The sequence below is a fragment of the Dermacentor albipictus genome, chromosome 5, assembly GCF_038994185.2.
Source record: "Dermacentor albipictus isolate Rhodes 1998 colony chromosome 5, USDA_Dalb.pri_finalv2, whole genome shotgun sequence".
NCBI lineage: Eukaryota > Metazoa > Arthropoda > Arachnida > Ixodida > Ixodidae > Dermacentor > Dermacentor albipictus.
Genome location: NC_091825.1, coordinates 122796041 through 122816641, shown reverse-complemented (window position 1 = coordinate 122816641; position 20601 = coordinate 122796041). Strand labels below are relative to the sequence as shown.

The 20601-nt window shown below is 50.2% G+C and overlaps 1 protein-coding gene across 1 annotated transcript; it reads right to left on the bottom strand.

Moving 5' to 3' along the window:
- Positions 1-1271: 1271 nt before the first annotated feature.
- On the bottom strand, positions 1272-20231 carry LOC135911601 (cytochrome P450 3A24-like). Its single transcript, XM_070539449.1, has 8 exons — positions 20118-20231; positions 12914-13026; positions 12156-12342; positions 11800-12067; positions 5972-6156; positions 3726-3915; positions 2368-2561; positions 1272-2267 (listed from the first exon to the last, which is right to left on the bottom strand). The coding sequence occupies exons 1-8, from the start codon at positions 20229-20231 to the stop codon at positions 1272-1274; spliced, it is 2247 nt and encodes a 748-aa protein (XP_070395550.1).
- Between the last annotated feature and the right edge of the window lie 370 nt (positions 20232-20601).

The following is a 20601-nucleotide window of genomic DNA, read 5'->3' as shown; positions in this document are numbered from 1 at the left end:
TGCACACTTTTCATTTCAACGGCAGTGGTAAGCTCCCATTGAGGATTTCGTAATGCCTGCCGTATGCTCTCCAATGCATCTTATTTTTCTGTAGACAATATAAATGACCCGAGTTGATGGCATTGTGGTCGCTTCTTACATGGATATGCATCAGCATATGTGTCACAATACAGGCGTCCATGACATGAGAAGAATAACATGGCATGACGTGTTCATTCACGTCTTTTCATTGATGTAATCTAATGACGTATATGACATATCATGCCATTCATGACATTGGTAGCATAACAGGGATACCATTCATCCGGGGACATATAGGCCATATCATTCATGTCACGTCATGCACGTGTGTCACGTCATTCATATCCAGATATACAGCAAGATAAAGAAAGAACCACGACGGCATCCTGATATTTATACCATTTAAGCCATAACATACATGCCATGACAAGCAACTGATATAATTGATGTCATGACATGACATGCACATTCGTAACTTGTAATTCATATCATGACATTTATGTCATGTAACCTATGTTAGGTCATGCATCTGTAATTTATATCCTGATACATTTCAAGTTCAACGACCATGAAGTCATCATGTACAGATCATTTATGTCAAGACAAAATATCATGAGAAGTATGTGATGTCATTGATGTCATCATATGAGATGCGCATGCATGTGTTGACATTAATGGGATGACACATATTTAATTCATGCCATCAATGTCAGCTCATGCACGCATGCCGTGCATACTATTTATGCCACGACATAAATAGTATGCATGGTGGGGCATGCATACTATTTGCATGCATGTCAAGCCATGCCTATTCTGATATATTTATAGAAATGTACGACGGCATCACAACGTAAAAGGGGACGGATGGACGGACATACATACATACATACATACATACATACATACATACATACATACATACATACATACATACATACATACATACATACATACATACATACATACATACATACATACATACATACATACATACATACATACATACATACATACATACATACATACATACATACAGACAGACAGACAGACAGACAGACTGCAACCGGTTCAAGTTCGCAAAGAATGCTTCGCATTAAAAACGTAAAGACATAAGTGAAAGACAAGAAAATATTACTTAATGGTGCGCATCTAAATACCTTTCTATTTGACACAATTTGTTCTTTTGGGAGTGTGACACAAGTAAAAGTGCATGAATGCGTGATATATTACTTCATGACTCTCTCAGAAACCTAAGCTGCCACGAACATACGATTGCCGGTCTTGCACCGCTCACTCGACGCTATCGGTGTCCTGGGCTCTAGCCTGACCTTCACTCCTCCTCCAGGTATGAGTATTACGCTAGGAACCGATAACGTTGGTGGCCCAGCGGCCTCATCGCACAAGGTTAGCCTAAATTCTCGAACAACTTTAACGAGCGCTGATTTTACCGCCAGGAACCCTAACTTCTGGTCTATGCATACTCTGGGCCCCAGTCCGAAAGGCATATAGATCCCATTCTGGCGACTTTCGCTGTTTTCTTCGGCAAACCTGTCTGGGAGGAACTTCTCAGGCTCCGGCCAAATTTCAGGGTCCTGATGGATGAGCCACGGTGTAACCATTACATTGACACCTGCTGGAATGCACTGTCCGCTAACAGTCGTGTCCAGACAGCAGCTCCTTATCAGATACAGCGGGATGGGAGGGTAGAGGCGAAGTCCTTCGTAGATCACCATGTCGATTCTCTTTAGCCGATGCAGCTCGCCGAAGTTCAGCTTGATTCCTTCTTCAGAGGGAAAAATGTCTTCCATCTCCTTGAATACTTTTTCCTGCTCACTTGGGTGTCTTGCCAAGAGATACATCAGAAAAGAAAGCGCGGAAGCCGTGACCTCTGTGCCAGCCAACAGAAATATTGCCGCATTGGACGATATGTCCTGGTCGTTCAAGTATTTGTTGAGCCTGCTACGTTTCTTTTGAGCTACATCGAGGGCTTCTGTGCCCAGAAGCGTCTGAAGCACGCTGGGTTCTTTCGGGAGTTCTCCGGAACGGCGTAATTCGATTATGTGTTGCACATTGCTCATAATGTTTTTGAACGCTCTAGCATGCTTCGTGAATGGATATATCAGCGTAAGGACAGCCCGTATGACGGGTACCGTAAACGCCACTTCAATGGCTGAGTTCTCCATGTCCTTAGAGACTTGCTTCAGGAACTCCAGAATTGGTTCGTTGCAGCCCTGCTGAGATTTCACCTGTCGAAGAAGCAAGCGAATTGAACTGACGACGTGGAAGTGTTCCCAAGAGTAGGAATGTACGAACACAGATAGGAGCACCTAACTTTTGTGCCAGTACCGTGTTCATGGTGAAGTCGAAAGCAAAGTCCAATGCACGATCGAACACTTCAACTTGTCCGCTCCTCAGGCTTATCGAAGATATCTTCTCCACAAATCTAGTGGCACTAAAGTCTGCTACTGCGGAGAGATCCTTTACTCTGTTTGAACTGAAAGCGTAGTTCAACGCCGTCCTCACGTTCTTCCATTTGCTACCTGGAAACAGATATAGACAATACACTGCAAACCAAGAAGTAGTGCCGTTCAGGTTCTATTATTTGCTTGCGCCTTCTTTGGAAACTCCCTGCATGTAATATTATTTACTCGATCGCTTCGCTATTCTCTTTTTTTCCTGTGCAAAATAGTGATTGGCAATAAAATTCACTAAATGGTACATTTATCAGATATCGATCGGACTGTGGCTTTTAAAGAAAGCTATCTTTTTAGTCGTGACATCGTGGCTGGTTGTCATTAAGGCGGTAATATTGGCTGGTTGTCATTAAGGCAATAATATAGAAAGAAAAAGAATCAAAGTTAATTGAAGAGTCAGAACCAAGCCTGAAAAATCAGTGCAGAACAAGACTTCCAGGGAAGAGGTGAAGAATGGTTGTGGAGGACAGACTGCGTCCAGTAAGACACGAAATATTTCATACATGCGCGCGTGTTTCATGCTACACGCGCAGCAAAACTTAACTGCTTCACGCCACAATTTTTTGCGCATAACTATGACACAAACCATATTCAGGAGACATGTTTAGTGTGAACTATGGGTAGAATAATGGGTCATTCAGTGCGGCACCGACGTCTGTTGCGATTCTCATTATGTCATTTTTGGTGCAAGAATTTTTCAAAGAAGGCACACAAAAACCCTTTGTATGCCATCTTTGTACTTTCCTGCGCTTTCGTCAGGTTTTGGCGCAGTTCCTCTATACGAAGAATGCTTCGTATATTTGCTGGCTTTTCACGGTTGTAGGAGAAAAAACATAAAGTATAGTGCGCGAAAGACATAATATAAAGGTTGCTAATAAAATTTACGTTGGTGTACAGCGGCTTCTATCGTATAGCCCTACAGTTACAAAGTGTGCCTGACAATTTCACATTGAGTGCTAATTTGGAATAGTTGTTTGAACATCGAGATTGAAAAAAATACAGAGAAATTAAATAGCGTACAAGAAGAAGACAACACGGGTATCTCACATTGCTTTGTTCCTTCTTCACTGTCAGCGACAAAGAAAAAAAAGAACATGTTTCCTACACTAAGTAACATTAAAGGAGCATGAAGCATAAAAGCCTCCTAGGTGGTGCTTCTGCATGTATCTATTAAGTTTTTCTTGAAAATAAACTTCGTCCTAATGACTCCACCGATAATGTGAAGCTTACCGCCAAGCTGAAAGAGGCTGCTTTTGAAAGGCTCCGCATCCACGAAAGATGTCGGTCTGTCCTGGAATATAGCAGCTTGCTTGACAAGGCACTCGTGTGCCATCTGTGGGTCTGTGATGACCAAGAAAGGTTCGCTCCCGACGTAGACGCCGAACAGATTTCCATGTTCCTTTTTCCACTGCACGAGAGCCTGCAGCAACGAAGTATTTGCACGTCATTTATCCTATCAGACTTATTTACAACGTCGCAGCACTTTAAGAAATGTTGATTATTAATTATTAGATTTTGCATTTGGACTGACTCATACAGGAATCGTTCCCCAAACGGATGTCACGTGCTTCGTTTCGCTTCAGAGACCTTTGTGTGACATCGCGCGACACAGCCGAGCATCATGCAGCAAGACGTCAATGCTAGAACTAACGTTCAAAGACAGCATGGAGAAAGACAGAAATAGTCGTCAAAATTCAAAAACCAATGCACATAAGCAGAGGAAGTGGATGATTAAAAGGAAAAAAGGCTGAACTTGTCCGCGTGTCCCGCCTTCGACTCATCACTCTTCAAATTAGAAGAAAGCAAGCACGTAACTTAAAACTCCTCACTCTTCAAATTAGAAGAAAGCAAGCACGTAACTTAAATCGAAAATATCAAAGACAGTCGCTATTTTCGATGCACAAAGGGTATCTGAAATGAATGATCGCGGAATTAAGTAACAAAGGAGTAAATCAGAACGTGCATATATTGGGCTTCGATTATGCAGTCCCAGATTGTTCACAAACTGTCTGCGGTTTCCGGTCTCACTAGCCCTGACAAATGTGCACCTCACAGCCACGTGATCCACCAGTCGGGGGTTTCTTTCGAAAGCACCGTGACCGAAAGTCACTCTCCTGGCTGCCGACGTCTGCTCTTAGCTACTAGTAGATACACCCCACCCGGCGAATTCATTCGCGTGGTCTCCCAAATTAGCGTGGCCTAAAGCTCTTCTTGCCCCTTAACTGCTGTATTCAAGCTAGCTCATTCCCTGGTTAGCTAGCTAATAACTGCTGTATTCAAGCTAGCTAGCTCACTCACACGCACATAAGCAACGTCGCGGTCGTGCCACGTCGCTGTTCACGCAGAAAGCATCCGCTGATATTCTCAAAGCTCGTGAGACCATCTACTAAAAGCCCGATGCGTGTCTTGGAGAGAGCACACGAACACCATCTACTAATCCTGCACGCCAAAAAGCAAACGCTCGAATTTGGCAACCAAACGAATCAACATATATGTCAACAGTAATGGGCCAAACTTCGTTTTATAGCACCCCAGCCACATAAAACATGATATGCTTCCTCACACACCAGTTTCACTCACCTGAAAAGCAAAATCTACCTGTTTACTTCGCGCATATAGCAATAAGCACGACATATTTCGCGAAACACGTCAAGAAAAGCAAATATGTGCGCCTTATCGCTGTGCTTCTCTCTTAAAGAACACGAAGACTAAAGCTGCAACAACTAAACTGCACGTGAAAAGCTCGCGTGAGGCTCCACAAAGCACCGATGTAACGGAACATATAGTCACCCACGCAAACGTGCACACAATAAATGTGTGCGCGTATCTTTCGTCACGATGATCACTGATCAAGACAATAAATGTGTTGGTACTTTGGTCAAAATTTTGTGTCACCTCTGCGACGTGTGCTGAACAGATTCGCTGGTCGTCCAACTTCACAGAATGCAATGACTCTGCATTTTTTCTTAAGACAGGCGTTTTTCTGCTAGCTGCTTGCGCTTGTTTGTACAAAGAAAAATCTGCTGACAGCTCCAAGAATCCGCGGACACTTCTTGACTTCCGGTCCATGAAAAATGAACGTGGTTGTGGCGGCGCTTGGACTGGTGGGTGGAGCTTCCGAAGCTGTTCGAGAAAGTTGAATACGGGACAGCACTCCCAAGCAGTCCGGGACCGATAATCAAAGAGGCCCATTGTCAGATTGTAGTGACGCTGACAGAGTAAAAAAAATATGGGGTTTTACGTGCCAAAACCACTTTCTGATTATGACGCATGCCATAGTGGAGGACTGCAGAAATTTCGACCGCCTGGGGTTCTTTAACGTGCACCTATATAAATCTAAGTACACGGTTGTTTTCGCATTTCCATCCCATCGAAGTGGCCGGGATTCAATCCCGCGTCTAACCTTCATGTTTACAACCAGTTGACATCCTGCTATGCTCTAGGATACACACGTACGCTAAGTACATTTCACGCACCTCAATGCGTCTGTGGTCCATTTGCTTCAAGTTTCCCCACAAGAAGTCCGGTTTCGGCCCTGGGATTCCGAGATCTTTGAAAAACTTGTGCCTGTGACGACGCTTCAGCAGCCAGAGCACGACTGTGGCCGCGGAGATAGCAACAAGAGCTGTGATGAGAAACACTGTCTTGTCCATGATAAAAGCTGTAAAAGAAACATTTGTCAGCTATCGTGGAAGCGAGACATACCTTATGTATACACGCTGTGCTCAAACATATGCGGTGAGTTGAGTGACGAAAATAACCTCAATGTGGCAGTTTCTTTTTTTGAGTAAATGATTCATAACTCATGTACAGCCGTATAAGACATCACGGAAGATAGTGTTGTAGGTGAAGAGTGGTGCTTGCCAGCAAGAATAGTGTGCCAAATTTGAAAACGTATGCAAGCTACATTTGCGACTAAAAACTGTGCGTGTTACTATATAGTTAGCATGACACAATATTTTTTTTGAAACTGCCAAACATTTGTTCAGCACGAGTAATAATTCCTTTTGAACTATGAAACGTTTTGTACGGCACGAAATGATTTATAAAATAAACAAGGGAAGACAGCAAATACGCACCTGCAGAAAAGTTGTGGGCCACTTCCACCTACGCCAGTTTTGAACGCGGCGACAAATGCCTCCTCAGTTATATTCTGACGCAGTCAGCAAGTTAGGGGCGTGGTAATCCGAGGCTCCAATACGATGTGTGGCTGGACGCTTGAGATGGATCTCCACAGGACAAAAACGTTCGTATATAGCGCAGAATAGGTGGCGCAAACACGTGACCTGAATGCCACCTTCTCGGCTGTCTCGACTGCTAGCGTAGTACCAATGCACTTCCACAAAAATATATGCTGCCCGTCATGCGCTGAATGAGAGGATTCGAAAAAAGAAAGAAACGTCGTTGGCGCTTCAAGACTGGATAAAAGCCAATAATGGTTTCTACAAATCGCCGCGAAATCTCCATGGTCGGAACTTAACCTGCAAGTATTCTGGCAACGCTAGGGAGCAATAAAGAAGCCTGCCTTGATATATGTTGTGGGGTCTTAAGGTCTCACAGGAGTACCGACCACCGCGGGTTCGAGCTTAGCGAGCCACAGGGCCGCGTCAGCCGTCAGCCTCTAGCGCCGCTGCGCGCGAGCTCAGGACACAAGGGGCTACCGAGCGACGCACGCAAAAACACAGTATTGCCCTAAAATGAAGGAAACCGTTTATTGTTTCCAACGGCACCCAATACTGCACAAACGCCCGGTCCCGGGACGGCGGGGAACCAAAGGGGTCCCGCACCAAGGGCGAAAAATACAGCTAGGGGTGCCTGTAGCACGTCGCTGCGAGAGCACAGGCTCAAGCTGGGACGCGGCGCTAGGAAAAGTCCCGGCGGCTATGCTACTTGCTCTGGCGATAACCAATGGGCCAAATCGCGAGAGCTCGGGCAATCTCCTTCGGCTTGAGCCTTCGATGAGTGCGGCTCGGCGTGGTACGACCTCGCGCGAGCGCTAGGCACCCGTTCTTAGGCTTAGCGTCGGGATAGGAAACAACACGAGGTACGCGCTCCCCGCACGGGCAAAGGCGCCGTGCGTGAGCTCAATCCTAGTCACAAAGGTGTCGGCGGATGAGAGAGAGCATCGTACGTACCGGGTGCTGTCCCAAGGAGAAGAGAGGCCGTACCGTCACGGCAGTAGCCACCAGGGCCACTCCCGTGACGTCACTAGCTCCGCCCTCACCCACGAACCATGGCAAGTGGAGCGCCACCGCTAAAACTGGTTCGGAGCAAGAACGACATGGCTTTTTGGATTGCAGACATGGGTGAAATGCGGCCGCGCCATGGCGCGTCGAATTCCCCAAATCCCCACATCCTCCTCTCCTTAATTGCCCCCCTACCAGTCTGGCGAGGAAGCTGGTAGGGGCTAATGCACCAAAGACAACTGAGCCTTTCATGCACTAGCTAATTGCTACCTCAGCCCAGCAAGCACTATGCGTCCAAAAAAAAAAACATACATACAGTGATAATGGAAAAATAAAAAAATAATACACTCTAAAATACAAGAAAATGACGCCGCGAAGGGGGGGAAGAAATGTTAACAAAAAGAGTCTGCTGCTAGCGCGGGACAATGTCCGGGGTGCGAAGAGAACGCGGCGCGTATAGTTCTGTGGCTAGGGCGGTGACCGAAGTCGCGGGACTTGCGAGCGTAGGCTTGATTGCAGGCCAGGTAACGCAGGAACGGGCTCACCGTTGTTCCGTCGGAGTTGCCGGCGAGCCCGAATGAGTGTCGCTTTCGTGGTGGTGGTGGTCCCGAACTCCAGGTGGACGGGGCAGGACACTGCCAGGTCAGCTGGCCACGCCGCCGTACGCAGGATGGATGGGCAGCCACAGCGACGGCTGCAGGGCGTTCGCACGGCGTCGGCGACTGCAGAGCCGAGCTCCTGGCGTGATGTCATAGGGTCCCGTCCACCATCGGTATCCGCGGCGATCCGATGGAGTTGGTGCGGCTCCTTCAGCTTGCTTCACGAGCAACAGCCCCCACGCACGCACGCACGCACGCACACACACACGCGCACACTCCTCGTGGCACCGCGCCTCACTCCTCGCCGTCCGCCATGCCGCCCGTCGGCCACAACGCGCCGCGCCGATCCAGGCGCGAAGCGTCCCTCTCTCCCGCACCAACGAGTCAAGGGGACCACTGTCACCCCCCCGCGCTGCAGGACACGCCAGTCACCGACCCCCCTCTTGGCAAAAAAAGCAAGGCAAAAAAAAAAACGAAAACGAGAAAAAAAAAACACACACAGAAGAAAACAAGAACGGTCAAAATCTATGTACAAGTAACAAAAAATGAACTATACAACTCTACACTTAAACACAAAGCAATAATTACACTCAGCATGCGTACAAACAAACAAAAAAAAATGCACACTGAACAACACACTGCCAACAAGACTACAGCTGGGCTGGGGCCAGCTTCTTTTCGTGCACTGGCCGCAAAGAAGCTAACCCACTGAGGCTAAGCAATGTTACTGAGGGCCTTCGGTGGCGGAAAAAGTCCGCCGTCAGGCGCGATATCACACAGGTGACCGTCTCCTCAGGTTGTACCGGTGCGTGGTCCGAATGCGGTCCTTCGCCCCGGGTGTGCCCTGTTGCTTGCGGGTGGTGCCACTGGGCACCGGCGCGAGCTCGTCGGACCGCGACGCAAAGGCTTTCAGGTCGGCGATATGGGCACGGCTGAGTTTTCCCGAAGGGGAATCCTTCAGCAAGTACGCGAGCGGAGACCAAACTTTCTCTACTCGGTACGGACCAAGCCACTTAGGAGCGAGCGAGGCTGAGAACCCCTTGCTCGCGTCGCTAAGAGCGTGGTTGCGCTTCAGGACTAAATCACCTACCTTAAATGAAAGATGGCGATGTTTCCGGTCGTATTGAGCCTTCTGCTGGGCCCTGGCAGAAGTCAAACTCTGCCTTGCTCTACAGAGAGCCCGGCAAAGCCTGTCCCGAAGTGCTGAAGCGTACGCAGAACAGTCTGCCGGCGCCTCCTCATCCCCGAGCTGACATTGAATGACACTGGTCACCGGATTTGCCAGCTCCCTTCCAAAATTGAGGAAAGCGGGAGAGAAACCAGTCGAGCGATTCTCGGCGGTTCGGATTGCGAACGCGAGCTCACTCAAGTGGTCTGCCCAATCCTTTTGACTCACGGCAAAGGCCGCCAACATTGGTTTGAGGGTTCTATTGACCCTCTCTGTCAAATTGGACTGGGGATGGTAGGGCGACGTGGTGCAGTGATTAATTCCCAGGGAACGGCACGTAGCACCAAACACCCGAGCGGTGAAATAAGACGCGTTGTCCGTAATTAGTCTTTTCGGAAAGCCGAACCGACAAAAAACTTCCTGTAGCCTCTCCAGCACCACTCGCGCGGTCACTTTTCGAAGCGGAAACAACTCCACCCACTTCGAAAAATGATCGACGACTACCATCAGGTGTGTGAACCCCTGCTTACTCCTGGGGAAAGGCCCCATAAGATCGCAGGTGGCCACTTGCCACGGACGCTCACTGTCAATTGGTTTCATCAACCCGGGCGGCTTGCCACCCCTTGATTTCACCGTTTGACAGACATGGCAGGAACGGCAATAGCGAAAAATGTCACGCTTTATGCCAGGCCAGGTCACAGTTTGGCTTAGTTTCGCAAAAACTTTGGAGCCACTCAAATGACCGGCCAAGGGTTCGTCATGAGATGATCGCAACAGTGCGCTTCTCAGACACTTGGGGATAACCACCTTAAACGGGTCCACAGCCTCGTCATCGGTAGCTATGTATTTCAGCAGGAGCCCATCGTGATCCAGCAAATATGAATCCGCGGGGGACCCAGCGACACACGCCGGTTCCGGCCCCCCTGCGCCCGCCGCACTACCAGCAGCGTCTCGGCGCTCCGTCTCCCTGAGACCGTCGCTCACTCCGCGACAAAACGAATCAATTTGCTGGGCCTTCAGTAACTCTTGCCTGCTGAATGCGATTCCAATTCTCCCAAAGGGGAGTCTGGTCTCGTCCCCACTCAGGACTGCAGCCAACGGCGTTGTAGGTTCGCTTTCGAGAAGCTCCCCCGCTCGCTCGTTTTGCGGCGCGCTGCTTGCCTGGAGAGCGGAATGACAGGTTTGCCCGCTTGCGGACTCGCCTCTCTCTGCGCTCGTTTCGCCCCCGACGCTTGCTGGCGCAAAGGCACCGGCAGTGGCTGTAACACCTGGAGGAATGCTCTTGGTGCACAATGGGGCACGGGATAGCGCGTCAGCTACCACGTTGGTGCTCCCCTTTCGATACTGCACTGAAAAGTCATAATGCTGTATCAGGAGAGCCCAGCGCGCCAGTCGGCCAGCAGGCTCACGGAGCCGCATCAGCCAACTGAGCGCACTGTGATCCGTCTGCACTACGAATTTCGTTCCATCAAGGTACACATCGAACTTACGTAGTGCAAACACGATAGCGAGGCACTCCTTCTCGGTCACGGAATAATTCCTCTCTGCCGGAATCAAGGAGCGGCTGGCAAAGGCCAGCGGCTGCAACACACCATCGTATTCCTGTAGGAGGACTGCTCCTAAACCCAGATCGCTCGCGTCGGTCTGGACAACGAACGGTCTGGTCAGGTCGGGGAGTCTGAGCTGCGCTGTCTCCGCAATGGCACTAGACAGTTGGCGAAAGGCCTGCTGCTGCTCAGGTCCCCACTGCCACGCGGCCGACTTACCCAAGAGCTTGCTCAAGGGTGCCTGCACTCGGGCACGGGACGGAATGAATGACCGGTAAAAGTTGACCATTCCCAAAAAGCGGCGAAGGCCACGTACGTCCTTGGGCGCGGGGAAATCGAGGATTGCCCGAAGTTTCTCCCGGTCCGGCTCAATGGAGCCTCCGCCCAGCGTAAACCCCAGTAACTGAACTCGGGTTTGCGCTAGTTGGGCTTTCGTAGGATTCAAAGTCATCCCGGCGGCCCTCACCCTCTCGAGCACATCGGCAACATGGGCCAAGTGTTCATCGAAGGTTCGTGAATAAATCACGATGTCGTCGAGGTAGCACATGCAGTATGACCACTTTGCTTCCCCGAGGACGCGGTCCATGAGTCTCTGAAAGGTCGCAGGACCGTTGCATAGACCAAAGGGCATACGAGTAAACTCAAATAACCCTCTGTGGGACGTGAACGCGGTCTTGCACCGGTCACGTTGATCCATCCGGACCTGTAGGTAACCTTTAGAGGCATCCAGCGTAGTAAAGTACCTCGCACTGCCCAGGGTTCCTACGATGGAGTTAATCGTGGGGAGCGGACAGGCATCCTTACGAGTCACTCCGTTCAGACGGCGGTAGTCTACGCACAGGCGATGACTGCCATCTTTCTTAGGCACCAACACAATTGGAGACGCCCAGGCGCTGTACGAGCGGCGGATAATGTCGGCCGATAGCATCTCGTCCAGCAAGCCATCGATCACCTGCCTCTTGGCTAGGCTGACGGGCCGGGGGTTACACTTCAAAGGAAGCGCGTCTCCAGTTTCGATCGTGTGGCTCGCCAAATCGGTACAGCCAGGTTGATCGGTGAAGAGCTCTTCGTGCTGGCATAACAGTGCCGACAAGCGAGCCTTCTGTGTATCATCCAAATTAACCGCACAGGCGGCCAGAGGATGTGGTGCCCCTTCGTGCCGTGTCGCTCGATCCCAATGGGGATTTTGAGTCGACAAGCGCATAGCGCAGGGGCCTGCCCCCGAATTCTGCGCGCAACGCGGTTCGTGCCGTGCCGCTCGTTCCCAAAGGAGAGTCGCAGCAGGCGAGCGCACAGCTCGAGGGCTTGCCCCCGAACTTGGCGCGCGGCACGTTTCCGACGCCCCATCTGCACAGGCAAGATCGGACGCCGGCGGGCTGATGAACGGCTTTAGCAACGTGAACGGTCCGTCGCGATAGCCGCCATTCGCAATGTCCACAACGATTCCAGTTTTAAGGAGAAAGTCCCTTCCGAGGATCACAGGAACACTGAGCCCGGGGAGATGAACGAAACGCGTGCGTCTCATTCGCTCTCCCCACCTGACAGTCAGCCTTGCGGCGCCCGCCGAATGGGCCACGCCTTTCGCAAGATTGAATGTCGTTCGGCAATCCCGCAAGCGCACCGAGTGCTTCTGCAAGTGGGATAACACCTGTTCGCCGAACAACGAAGCGCTTGCGCCCGTTTCCAACAGCGCAGGAAATTCGCGGCCGACAATGGTCACCGGAATGAAGGGCGCGTGCGCCCCAGCAACACAACCTGCTCGATACGCCGAGGGGAGAAGCAAGGGTTCGGTCACTCGTGCCTTCACGAGCGACCCGCGCTCCCGTTTTTCGACCTCGCAGGAGGCCTGGACGCGGTGCAGTCCCTTGCTATGTGCCCTCGTTGTTGGCAGCGAAAACAGCGCACTCCGCCGCGGTACCTTTCCCGAGGCGGAGTGGCCTCAGCTCCCTGCCGGGGTCGACTCGCTGCTTGACCAAAGGGCCTGTTATCACGAGCGTCCGCCTCTGCGATGCGCTGGGTCGAAGAGCGTCCCTGCGCATGCATTTCGGGCGGTGGTGCAGCACAGGCTGCCCGCCTCCCGTACGTGTAGGGATCTAGAGCGCGCGCGCTCAGCTCCCAAACACACCCGCTTGTAGCCGCAAAGGCAGCTTGGCCGGGTTGTTGCCGTTGGGGGAGGGGCACAGGCCCTCCCCACGCGCAGCGTGGCTCAAGGGCCTCGCTGGCGGGCGGCGGTGGGCGATAGGCTCGCGCGGCGAGAATGTCGCCTTGAATGCGCTTTGCCTCGGCGGCCAATTCTTCCAGATCTCGGAAGAGGCCGACGCGCAGGTACGCCGAAAAGGTCGGACGTGCCTGCCTGATCACCCGTTCGACGCGTTCCTCGTTCGAAGCATTGGGCTCGGCGATTAAGAAAAGGTCTTGCATCGCGCGTACGTACTCCTGAAGCGACTCGTCAGGAGCTTGTGTACGTAGCTCAAGCTCTCGCCGCATCCTACTCTGGTAGTCAGCGGGCAGGAATTCGCGCAGGAATGCCACGCGGAACTCCTCGAGGGTTGTTGCACGGTATCCGGAAAGCCGGTACCACCTAGCCGCCGTGTCAGTAAGTGCTACGGGAACGACGCGTTCCAGCACCTCCTGATCCTCCAAACGATTTGCCATCTGGTAGCGTACCAGGGAGTCCCAATAATCCCTGGCACTGAGCAGGTCACCGTATCCACTGTAAGTCGGGACTGCCAACCGTACAGCGGGGTGCGCGCATTTCGGTACAGCCGAAAGCGTCTTAACTGCCCCCGAGAGTGACTGAATCATTTCAGCGGCGTTTTGCAACAGCGTCTGTGCGCCTGCTCCAAAGGGAACCGTTGGCGCGTTAGCGGCGTGGTCGAGCAAGGGTGAACAGTCCTCCAGCTCGATCAGCGGCGCGGTTTCCACAGGGATACCGGCCACTGCGCCGCCAGCCCCAGAGCAAAACGGGCTCCTAGCGGGGTGCGCCTGCTGTCGTTCACAGCCGCCACTTGAGGCAGCTATACGTGAATTGCTTAGGCCGCTTGCAGCCAGCGTCGACAAAACAGGTGCGCGCTCGAAGGTTGCGCCACTGGGCACAACCGAATGTACTCCAAAGGGAGACGCATGAGCGAAATTCGTGGCTGCAGCATTGTAATCCCCACAGGGGGCCGTGGCAGGCCACTGGTTTTGGCTGCTCATTTCAGGAGCAGCCAGCGGGCAAACGTCGGAGAGGGCTAAGGCCCCGTTTCCGTGCTGCGCTCCGTAAACTCCACAGGGAGCCGATCGAGAGCGCTGCGACATCGCACTGCCTTGCATTCCGAAGGGAGCCGTGGCAGACGAATGTGCTGGTGTGCACTGTTCGGGGAGGGCTCTGGCCCCGTTCCCAAACAACGCTACTGCTCCAATGGGAGCTGGTACGTAGCGCCTCGTGTTGTCGTCCCCACAGGGGGCTGCGACAGGTGAGGGTGCATAAGTTCGCTGCTCAAGGGGAGCACTGGCCCCGCTATCGAGCAACGCGGCGTCTGCTCGCGGTAACAAAGGGCAAAAGTCACCTAACAAGTGACAAAGGTCACTCGGCCTAGCAGACATAACGCGGCAAGTATAATATGCAAAGGCGTACTAACTCGGCTAAGCACAGACAAAGGCTTAATGAGCCTTTGAATCCGCGTTGGGCGCCAGTGTGGGGTCTTCTGGTCTCACAGGTGTACCGACCACCGCGGGTTCGAGCTTAGCGAGCCACAGGGCCGCGTCAGCCGTCAGCCTCTAGCGCCGCTGCGCGCGAGCTCAGGCCACAAGGGGCTACCGAGCGACGCACGCAAAAACACAGTATTGCCCTAAAATGAAGGAAACCGTTTATTGTTTCCAACGGCACCCAATATTGCACAAACGCCCGGTCCCGGGACGGCGGGGAACCAAAGGGGTCCCGCACCAAGGGCGAAAAATACAGCTAGGGGTGCCTGTAGCACGTCGCTGCGAGAGCACAGGCTCAAGCTGGGACGCGGCGCTAGGAAAAGTCCCGGCGGCTATGCTACTTGCTCTGGCGATAACCAATGGGCCAAATCGCGAGAGCTCGGGCAATCTCCTTCGGCTTGGGCCTTCGATGAGTGCGGCTCGGCGTGGTACGACCTCGCGCGAGCACTAGGCACCCGTTCTTAGGCTTAGCGTCGGGATAGGAAACAACACGAGGTACGCGCTCCCCGCACGGGCAAAGGCGCCGTGCGTGAGCTCAATCCTAGTCACAAAGGTGTCGGCGGATGAGAGAGAGCATCGTACGTACCGGGTGCTGTCCCAAGGAGAAGAGAGGCCGTACCGTCACGGCAGTAGCCACCAGGGCCACTCCCGTGACGTCACTAGCTCCGCCCTCACCCACGAACCATGGCAAGTGGAGCGCCACCGCTAAAACTGGTTCGGAGCAAGAACGACATGGCTTTTTGGATTGCAAACATGGGTGAAATGCGGCCGCGCCATGGCGCGTCGAATTCCCCAAATCCCCACAATGTGTTAGGCTAATTTCGAACTGACGAGGACAGAAGCTTTGGCGACTTAGTTGGACATAAGGAAAAACCAACGCGATAGACATGGACAGAAAGGAGAATATGTGTGGACTCACAAACAAGCGCTGACTAACTCAATTTTATTGCTTCGGCGTGCGCATGACGTATATGTGATATAACTCAGTGCGCGCAAGTACAAAACCAGAAAAAAAAGAAGGCCAGCAATAGACAGAGAATATGAAATTATATCGTTGAGACGAGGCTAAAGGGCTGAAATATAATGCTGTTTTGGGAGAGAGAGAAAGAGATTAACATGCACAGTCTCGGCAGTGTGTACTTTGGTTATCTTTTACTGTCATCAAGGAAGTTTCGCTCTTTCAGCATTTCGTTCAAACAGCAAAAAGCTTCCTCGAAGCATTTATTTTCAAGGAGAGAGAGAGAAAGAGAGAATTTATTGACAGGAAAGACAGAGAGGTGGACCTGAGCTGGTGCGCTGTAGTCTGGTACTCTGCCCTGGGGAAGAGGGAAAGGGAGTGAAAGTTCTGGGACGGGTGATGATGATAAGAGAAGTGGTGAGTGCTTATGTATGAGACAGTTGCCTTGCTAGAGCCGCTCGCCGATCTTGGTGTCTTGCAGAAACTTCAACAACACTTCTGTTACAGGCATTGAAGTTGCGGTGACAGGCCATAGGCCGAGGATAGCTTCCTCCGACCGTGGTTGCCTGCCAACGCTGGCTAGGAAACTTTCTAGCGTCCTTCGCTCCAGGATATATGCTGGGCGATCGCACAGTATGTGTTCCAGTATTTCAGGCATTTGGCAGTGTTCACAATCAGAGCTGTTTGATTGGCCGATCAGGTGCGCGTAGCGACGGGTGAAAGCAATGCCCTGCCAAATCCTCCGTAGCAATGACGTTTTGCTCCGCGTAACTTTCGGGGGCAAACAGAATTTACCGTCAGGATCGATCATATGTGAGCATCTGTGAACGTTGCCATCATGGGCACTTTTGCCTTTGTAAGGTCCTGCATGAGTGCCTTGATCCCGGAGTTCGTGTCAGGCCACGGGTAGGCGATCCGTACTGCATCAGAGCAAGAGAACGCCGATCTTGCCTCACTGCCAGCGAGTTCAGTGCCAATTACACCACAATGACTAGGCACCCATTGAAAAGCGATCACGTTTCCACTTAACTCGGCACTGTGATGAAGCTCGGCGATTTACAGCTCGAGCAGGTAGTATGGTCCTTTCGTTAATAAGCATTTTAGAGCCTGTAGCGCTGATTTGGCATCGCAGAATACCGTCCATTTATGAGGTGTCTGCGTTTTCATAAAACGAACAGCCTCCCGTATTCCCGCAAGTTCCGCAGTCGTAGATGTCGATTTGTGGTATAATTGAAATCGCCGAGTAATTCCAAATTGTGGGATGACAAATGCGGTCGTTGTGGCAGACGGCGTGACGGAACCATCAGTATATACTCGTACAGTCCCACTATATAATGTATATATATGGGACAGGGTGAGCTGTTTCAAGTCAATGGAGGAAACGTGTGATTTCTTCATAATTCCGGGTACGTGAAGCCTCACTAGTGCTCTTGGCAATGTCCATGGAGGTGTCTCGGGGATGTTGGTGGCCTGGAACCTTGCAGGTATAATGCTTGAGTGACATGCAATTGCTTTAGAAAAACCACAGTCAAGGTTGGTTCTTGGAAGTGTTGACAGAGGATGGTATGAGTGTCTGGTCAGCAGGCAAAGATAGCTTCGCACAGGTTCACAAGACCTGTATATGTCGATTGGACAAGCCCGTGCTGCTGCTACTGTGCCCTTAGTTTACCTGCAGCGTGGCAAGCCAAGGCACATCCGCAGTGCTTGTGCCTGATGGCTCTCCAGCGTGGGTATGCAAGATGACCCCAGGTTAGATAGCACAGGCATGCTGTAGCGTATGTAGCCCACAAAAAGTGCCTGGTACACTTGGAGCAAACCTCGCTCAGAGGGGCCCCACCTCAGTCGAGATATTACGCGAGGCAATGGCTAGGACAGGATGAGGGGAGGTGACTCAACAGTTGGTGCGTCCGTACTATTCACTAATATACGTAGTTTCTACCCCGAAAAAAAGATAAATTAGATGCGTTAATTAATGACTGTAATGCTCATCTTGTACCTGGATTTCTAGCCGTATATCTAATTCGTAGTTATTTCAGTGTAACAAAAAATTTAATGTGTGTCGTCGTGATCGCACTGATAGAATTGGTGAAGGCGTTCTAATTCCCATCATGCTTGACACAGCCGGCATTCGTGCTATTATTAACAGACTAAATCGATCATCTTCATGTGGCCGGGATAGCATCAACGCTAAATTCTTGCAAAACACTAATGAGTACAGCTCTATCATTCTGAATTAAAATTCACCAAATCGCTCCGCGATGGATGCTTGCCCAAGGATTGGAAAGTAGCCAAGGTCGTGCCTTTCTACAAGTTTGGTGACGCACACAATCCAAGTAATTATCGTGCGATATCCCTAACATCTGTTCCCTGCGAAATATTAGAACATGTCATCTTTGCTCACTTAGTTAACTTCTTGGCGTCGAATAACTTCTTCCATCCATCCCAGCATGGTTTTCGTAAACATTTTTCTTGTGGAACACAGCTACTTACATTTACTAATGACCTTCACGCTTTCCTTGACGCCGGCCTCATCACTGATTGCATATACTTGGATTTTGCGAAAGCCTTTGATAGTGTAAACCACGAGTCTAACCTGCCTAAACGTTGACCCTTTAGTACAACATTGGATATGCGACTTTCTTTCTAATCGCACTCAATTGGTCACGGTGAATGGAACCGATTCTCTAGAGGCACCTGTTTCCTCTGGAGTGCCACAGGGCTGAATTTTAGGCCCATTACTATTTTTGATTTACATTAATGATTTGCCTACTAGCATCGCTTCTTCTGTCTGTCTTTTTGCTGATGATCGCGTTATCTACCGCACTATTTCTAATTATACTGACACAATAAACCTTCAAACTGACCTAAATAATTTTTCTGCTTGGTGCGAAATGTAGAAAATGAAACTTAACATTCTTAAATGTAAATCAATGAGAGTATCGCGTGATAACATGTCTTGCCCGAACTACCTTCTTCCCAGCATGGCGCTTGAATCCGTAACTACATATAAATACCTCGGTGTACATATTACTAATGACCTTTCATGAAAGTACCACATCGAGCACGTAACATCAAAGGCTAATCGCATGCTTGGTTACCTGAAAAGAAACTTCTTTCTCGCACCTTCATCACTCAAGCGACAGTTATATATCACTTATGTCCAATCTAATGTCGAATATGCCTCGTCACTCTGGGACCCTGGCCTTGCAACTCTTACCAATAACTTAGAGGCAATGCAGAATCGCTCAGCACGTTTTATCCTAAGTAACTGCCATCAAACTTCCAGCCTAACTAACATGAAATCGATACTTAATCTGCCACCGCTTGCAAATTGACGGAAACTATCTCGACTTGTGTTGTTTCATAAGATCCATCATCATAATCATGTTCTTAGGATTCGACTGATTAAACCACCTAATTTTGTTTCATCTCGACTTGATCACCACGACAAAGTCCATGTCCCTCACCAACCACTGTAACGTACTCGCGCTCTTTCCTGCCCAAAACCAGCCTTGACTGGAACCATCTTCCCGCCTCATTAGTTAGCATTACCTACTGTGACCATTTTTGTGAAACTCTTGCCAGCGCAATTTAACGCATTCCAACATTTTTTCTATGTAAACGTTATCTATGTCGGCTGGAAACTTCATCTTTTCGTGTCTTAATCCGCCGCGATAGTAATTTCTTCCCGTAATTATTGTACAAGCCTTGCATGACTGTGTGAATTTTCGTTGTTATTAGAAATTACATTCGTTCCCGTTTTTGAAATTTTCGATTGCGTATGTACAAATAACTGTATTTATGTTGAATGATTGACCCCTGCCCTCTATAATGCTTGCATGTCTTGAGTGTAGAAAAAAAATAAATAAATAAATAAATAAATAAATAAATAAATAAATAAATAAATAAATAAATAAAAGATACATAAATAAATAAGTAAATAAATAAATAAAAAATACCGTCTGCCCTGCGCAGATCGCGCTGACATGGCCTAGCTTTAGGCACTTGTGACACTGCAGCGGTCGGGGCACATGAAGACACACCGGGTGTCTCACGTAGCCCACCTTGACATGATCAGGTAGCGTGTCTCCCTCAAAAAGAAGCTTGACGATCGTCGAGCGACAGAACTGGTGGAAATCGATGACCGTCACTGTTGAAGACAGAACACTTTGTAGCCCTTCGTCGCTGATGTCAATCACGACATCAGAAATAACACCTGCCCTAGTACGACCACTGTGCACGATGAATGACCGGAGATCTATGTGTCCTAGTATGCGCACTGTTTTGAATTTTTCTAAGGCGGCCTGCGTCGCTACTTCCAGCGTGACTACGTTTTTCTTGCTGTTCGAACGCAATTCGTTAATTCATTTAGGAGCCACACGACAAAGGTCTATAGGTGTTAAGAATCTGTCTGTACAGAATTTAAATTCTTAGAGACATCGATAGGTGGTCCCTTGGGGCCCTGCTCACTCACGTCTTTGGTGGTCTTGCGGTATTTTCTCTTCAGTCGCTTGCCCTCCACGACAGTGTAGTCGTTGTCAGAGTCCATTGGCTCGCTGTTGGAGAAACAGGAACCGGACATCTCCATGTCTACGTTGCAAGCCTTACAATATATTCCGGCGAGACGCAATGCGAAAAGGCGTGCTCGATGTAAGTGATGGCATGCCGTTTGTCATCGCCTCAGATGGCTTCTCATCCAAGAAGCACAATTAACGCTCCACTATGACAAAACTACACCTACAGAAGAACATTAGCGCCATAGTTAAGGTGAAGCGCCTCACATTAAGAGAGCGAAGGACGATTACAAGTTACCGTCCTTTCTAGTCACGTTTGCGTCATTATTTGACGTTGTGGCGTCTACTTCCAGTTGTCTTGGAGCCAGCGCGTGAAGCCTTTCCAACGTCTCTGCTAGCCGCCCGGTCATCAATGCCCCGCGAGAGCTGTCCAAGCAGCGTGCA

What these genes read in the sequence shown, in the direction of transcription:
- LOC135911601 (XM_070539449.1), bottom strand. Translation starts at nt 20,231, where the DNA reads ATGGAGATGTCCGGTTCCTGTTTCTCCAACAGCGAGCCAATGGACTCT. An exon ending in GCCACTCCGCCTCGGGAAAG is followed by an intron (nt 12,343 to 12,913) that starts GTACCGCGGCGG and finishes TTGCCTGTGCAG; the next exon opens with ATGGGGCGTCGGAAACGTGC. An exon ending in CAGCCTCTTTCAGCTTGGCG is followed by an intron (nt 2,562 to 3,725) that starts GTAAGCTTCACA and finishes ATCTGTTTCCAG; the next exon opens with GTAGCAAATGGAAGAACGTG.